This window comes from Triticum aestivum, chromosome 3A, assembly GCF_018294505.1.
Source record: "Triticum aestivum cultivar Chinese Spring chromosome 3A, IWGSC CS RefSeq v2.1, whole genome shotgun sequence".
In the NCBI taxonomy this organism is placed as follows: Eukaryota; Viridiplantae; Streptophyta; class Magnoliopsida; order Poales; family Poaceae; genus Triticum; species Triticum aestivum.
Window position 1 is genome coordinate 506,220,960 of NC_057800.1, and position 5,984 is coordinate 506,226,943.

At 42.3% G+C, this 5,984-nt stretch overlaps 1 protein-coding gene across 1 annotated transcript; it reads right to left on the reverse strand.

Annotated features, from left to right (window-relative positions):
• Positions 1-3,187: 3,187 nt before the first annotated feature.
• On the reverse strand, positions 3,188-5,649 carry LOC123058505 (uncharacterized). The gene is made up of 3 exons (XM_044481221.1): positions 5,255-5,649; positions 3,951-5,171; positions 3,188-3,474 (listed from the first exon to the last, which is right to left on the reverse strand). Exons 2-3 carry the CDS (start codon positions 4,804-4,806, stop codon positions 3,452-3,454), a joined length of 879 nt encoding a protein of 292 aa, XP_044337156.1. The 5' UTR covers positions 4,807-5,171; positions 5,255-5,649; the 3' UTR covers positions 3,188-3,451.
• Positions 5,650-5,984: the final 335 nt, after the last annotated feature.

Here is a 5,984-nt window from a genome sequence, read left to right on the forward strand (position 1 = left end):
CTTTCAGAAGCGCTAGCACCTTACGATCAGGTAGACCGTTACACCTACTTTCCCCTACATCTGCTAGTCTACCACTGTAAGAGTTCGCACAACTTAGTCAACTATGCTAGAGCCCATAATAGCTTGTGGCTGCACACGGAAGTTTCTAGCATGAATAATCTCATGATCCCTTTGAGCCTAGGTGGCGGTCCAAAAGAAAAACAGGCAATCACTGGAATACCCAGGTGCCTCAATCCACCTAGATGTGTGTTTAAGTTGCCACCTTAAATAAACCATTACTTAACAATCTCACATCTATCATGGATACACTCACCCAATCCACGTCTACTAGCATAGCATGGCATAATAAGCAAACATAGAAGTAACTCCCAAAGGTTTGATAACAACAGGTAATAGGTACTACCTCAACTACTTCCCAAACCCGCAATTTAATTAGATCCTAATCATGCAATGTGTGAGGATTGATCTAATGCAATAAAACCGGGTAGAGGGAAAACATGATCAAAGTGTTACTTGCCTTGCTGATGATCCGGGAAACCTAGCGATTCGAAGCCGGCGCACTCCGGGTACTCTATCGCAAACAAACAAGCACACAATAAGTACTCAACTAATGCACAACTAAAACTCAAATAAGAGATCTAACCAGAAAGTTCAACTTAAGAACTCCGGTTGGCAAAAAGAATCAAATCGAACGAAGCAACGAAAGACAAACGGCAAAAGAAAAGGCTTTGTTTACTATTCTGGATCTGGGGCAATTTTTACAGTGGCAAAAACTTGTTTGACTTGGTTAAACGGAAAGAGGGTTTCGAGACAAAACTCCAGGCGCTTGAATCGCCTGATTCCGATAAACGAGCAAAAAGTTAGACTAAAACGAAAATCGGATCAAAAATCACGATCTGAAAAATCGTGGATTTAATCCAAGAAAAAGAAAGACAATGAACGTTCGTTAAAACGAACGAACGGACGAACGCTCGCTAATTAAATAAACCGGAAAAACCGATCGATTTAAAAAAAATGAAACTACAAAAAAAATGAACAAAACCGTCGGAAAAACCGAACGGTTTTTCGGGGAAAAACCGGCGGCGGCGAGGTCTACCTCCGGTGACGGATCCGGCGGGCGGTGGCAGCGGGCGGTGGTGCGGGCGGCGCGGGGCAGCGGCGGCGGCGCTAGGCGGCGGCGGCGGCCGCGGGCTAGGCGGCTAGGACGGGCTAGGGTTTGAGGGGGGGTCCGGCTGGGCCTCCCCGGCTTATAAAGTCGGACGGGCCTAGTGTCCGGGTCGGACACGGCCCGTTAGGTCGGTTGCGTTTTTTTAAATAGTTACGCTCAAAAAAAACAAAAGGAATACTAAACGGACTCCAAAAATCCCGAAATAAATTTTCACCGGCTTCTAAAATCAAGCCGCACAGGATGAACATTTATTTGGGGACTAAATGAAATTTTGAAAAGCGCGCATTTTTCATAAATTCAAATAAAATAGCAAATAAAACCAAAATAAAATCTTGTTTAATTTTACTATTAAATCCCCAATATTTCTTTATTTTGGGTAAGTCATTTTATTCCCTCTCTAACATTTTTATAATAGAAATAATTGAAGATAAAATAAATAAAATCAAATGATCCTATTTTCAAAATTTGAGAAAACTCAAATATGAAAATAACAAAATCCCCAACTCTCTTCGAGGGTCCTCGAGTTGCGTGAAATTTCTAGGATTAACCAAAATGCAATAAATATGATATGCAATGATGATCTAGTGTATAACATTCCAAATTGAAAATTTGGGATGTTACAAACCTACCCCCTTTAAGATGAATCTCGCCCTCGAGATTCGGGTTGGCTAGAAAATAGGTGAGGGTGGTCCTTCAGGAAATCTTCCTCTCGTTCCCAGGTGGCTTCATCCTCCATGTGATGGCTCCACTGAACCTTGCAAAACTGGATAACCTTGCTGCGGGTGACTCGACTGGCATACTCTAGAATCTTAACTGGTTTCTCCTCATAGGTCAAATCACTGTTCAACTGAATAGCTTCCAGCGGTACCGTGTCTCCCAGCGGTATATCAACCATCTCTGCGTGGCACTTCTTCAACTGGGATACATGGAACACGTCGTGAACTCCTGACAATCCTTCGGGCAATTCCAACTTATAGGCAACTTCTCCCATACGCTCCAAAACCTTGTATGGGCCTACAAAACGTGGTGCTAATTTTCCCTTAACTCCAAAGTGCTTGACTCCTCGAAGTGGTGATACTCAAAGTTTGAGAAAGCGCTAGGCGTTAATTATGCGTTTGGCCACCTACTTGCGCTTTTCTAGCTTAGGCGTGATTAGGCGCAATTAGGCGCAATTATGCGTTTTCTATATAATTGTACGGATATGGGCAAAAAAGAGCAGTTTGACATAAAAGAAGTGCTAGAATGTAAACTGGAGGTACAATTATAAGTTTATAACCTTGTTCTCTCTCCAATATGTTGCCCCTGCCTCTTGGTATGTTGTCCTCTGATCGTCTCCCTCCAATGCATTGTGCAACAGCTAAATACATCATAGAGAAGATGACAAGATGTTAGCAGCAGCAACCAACAAGCAAGGAGCAAGCAAAGCATTATATATCAGATTCATCATTCATATATGTAAAGATGTTAGCAGCAGCAACCAACAAGCAAGGAGCAAGCAAAGCATTATATATCAGATTCATCATTCATAATTTCATATATGTAAAATGTAATGTAATAGGCAGAACATATCACAAGTTCACAACTTGAATGAGCAATCAAAGCAAACTAGCAAAGTAGCAAACAAGCAATGTAATAGGTAGAACATATCACAAGTTCACAACTTCACAAGCAAGCATATTACATAACAAATAAAAGTCTTAAACTTGCTTAGTGCTACCAAACCAAAGTACCACGGCCACGATCCACAATAGTCTCACCCGTGACCACTCCATCATAGTCTCTTACATAACAAATAACAAACAAAAGACAAATGCATGAATGCAAATGCATGATAACTTGATCACTTAATGGCATGATGCTGCCAACCATCATGCAATGAGCCAATGATCACTAGCTCAAATGCTCAATGCCTCTCAATCATCCTCATACTCAATCTCATCTTCATCCACTATCTCCTCATCATCATCGGATTCAAACTCCTCCTCCTCAAGGTCTCTCACTCTTGCACTCCTTCGAAGTTGGAGTTGCTCTTGTGCTCCCATTGCTTCACCAAGTAGATCCCATGATATCCCCGTACCCGGATGAACATCTCCATCCTCCTCATCAAGATAAACAACGCTTGCATAATCATCCCCTCCTTCAAATAGAAATCCTTGAGCTTCGGTAGCATCGGTGCTAATGAGCACATCCCATTTCTTCTTCTCTAAGAGCTTTTGTTTCCTAGACAACATCCTATTGTTGAACCTTATGAAGACCAAATTGTTGCATCGCTCCGTTGTGAGCCTATTTCTTCTCTTGGTATGTATCTACATATTAAACATCATTTTGCATGAGCATATTTAAAAACAAAAATGAGAGACAAATGAGGAGACAAAATTGAGAGAAGAGATAATACCGATTCAAATGCACTCCAGTTTCTTTCACAACCAGAAGCGCTAGAGGTCAGAGAGAGGATTCTCATAGCCATTTCTTTCAAATTTGGTGTTTCTCCTCCATAAAGCTTCCACCAACCAACTAGAAATCGGAGAACATATAGCAGTAGCAAGTTAGTAGTAGCAGCAGCAAAAAGCAGCAGTAGCATGGTAGCAGGCTAGCAGCAGCATCAAGGTAGCAGCAGCAGTAGCATGGTAGCAGCAGCAGCAGGAAGCAAGCATCAATAGCAGCAGCAACAACAAGAAACAAGCATCAATAGTAGCAGCAGCAGCAAGAAACAAGCATCAATACTTCAATAGTAGCAGCAAGAAAAGAGTAGCAACTAGTGGGCAGGAGCAAGCAAGTATACCGGGGCTGTAGCTTTTATTTTCACATGCTTTTGCAAGCTTCTTTCCAAAAGTTCCTTCTTTGTTTTCATATTTCAGAAACTCGTCATTGACAACCAGCATGCAAGTATCATGATCATTTGCATAGTATTGTTCAGCACACTCCTGAAATCCTTCATTTGCAGTGGTAAAGACGGAGCTATCTGCATAACTATAGTGTGGGTTCAACACATATGCGGCCATGTGCAGTGGAGAATCTAGCCTTCCATTCATCTTCTTTTCAACAATGCCCATAGTATCTTTGTAGTTCCTCTCCAAGTTGTTAAATGCCTCCTTCATCTCCCTCTTTGCATTCACCAACTCTCCATACAACCAAGCCATTGATGGCTTAATATCCCCATCAACCAAACGAAGTACTCTCACCAATGGCTCAAACACCTTTATGCATAGGAGCACACCTTTCCAAAAGTTTGCATCCATCACCATTGCCGTTGCATCCTTGCCTTTCTTTGTTTTCACATTTTTCATATCTTCCCAAGCTCTTTCAACCACCATATACCTTAAAGCATCTTTCTTCTCCAACAAACTTTGCAATGTGAGAAAAGCGGAAGCAAATCTAGTCACCCCCGGCCTTATGATATCTCTCCTTTTTGTAGCAACCCTCATCAATGCCAAAGTCTTGTGATGCGCATAGATGAAGATGGTGAGGTTCTTTGCTTGATCAATTATTGTTTTGAATCTCTTGAGGCTGCCAATTCCTTGGAGCATTAAGTTGATAGTGTGAGTTGCACAAGAGCTCCAAAAGATCTTCGGCCTCTTCTCAAGCAACATTTTCTTGGCTCCCATGTTATTGGAAGCATTGTCCGTCACCACTTGCATCACATGCTCCGCCCCTACCTCCTCAATTGCGCTGTCCACTAGCTGAAATATGACTTAACTTGTATGTGACACATCAGATGTTTCCTTTGATTTGAGAAAACTTGTCCCCCCACTGCAATGCATGCACAAATTCATTATGCTCCTCCTCTTCATGTCCGTCCATGCATCTGTCATGATGGTGCACCCAAGCTTTATCTTCTCCTTCTCACGTTCATCTAACAAACTCTTGGTCCTTGCATATTCATCACTCAACAACTTCTCCCTAAGCTCATATTGAGTAGGAGGCTCATATCCAGGACCAAATTTGCCTATGGCCTCACACATTTGACAAAACTCATCATTGTCAAGAGCATTAAATGGTATGCCTACAAGCAAAGGAACAAAACCATGCAATCAAGCAATCATTTCAAGCACAAGCAAGCAAAGAAATGAAGGACTCCAGAATTACCATGTGAATACACCCATCTAGCAACATATGGTGAACATTGACCTCTTCTCTCCTTGAATAGTCCTTCATTCATACTTAGCTGCTTCAAGGCTTCCTCTTTGCTTGATTTACCATCAATAGGACGCACAAACTTGTCCATTGGTCCTAATTTGTTGGGCTCCGATGATGTGCTTCCAACACAAACAGATTCCCTACCATCCCTTGCTTCATTTAGGGCTGTAACATGCACATCAGCCCTCACTTCTGCCGTATGTTTTTTCTTCGCCACCTTCTTTGCCTCATATGCATCAAGAGCTCTCTGGCATATTGCTTTAGCCTCCGGAGTTGATCTTAAACATGAAAGAACGCTTGAGGTGGTGCCTGTGATGTGTAGCTTGAAATGGTTAATTCCTCCGGTGCTAATATGGCCACAAAAGTCACACTTCACCCTCTCCTTGTTTGTGACATCACATAGTTTCCCATAGTTCCATCCAACATCATTGGATTTCCTCTTCAGAGCTATCGTCCTTTCGGACTCTGTTTGGGCGGTGGTGTTCTCTGATGTTGACATCCTATAACAACAAGTCAACAACACAAATTAGCAGCTAGTAGCCACAGACAGCAGCAGCAGCTAGCATTAGCAACAAACAAGTAGCAGCAGCAGCCAGCATCAGCTAGCATCAGCAGCAAACAAGTAGTAGCAGCATCAAACATCGGTAGCAGCTAGCAGCAGCAAATTAACAGCAACAGG

Excerpts from the sequence above, each read along its gene's own strand:
- LOC123058505 (XM_044481221.1), bottom strand. The coding sequence starts at position 4,806 with ATGCAAGTGGTGACGGACAATGCTTCCAATAACATGGGAGCCAAGAAA. Across the intron at positions 3,475-3,950 it reads AAATAAAAGCTACAGCCCCG|ATACATACCAAGAGAAGAAA; the intron begins GTATACTTGCTT and ends TTTAATATGTAG.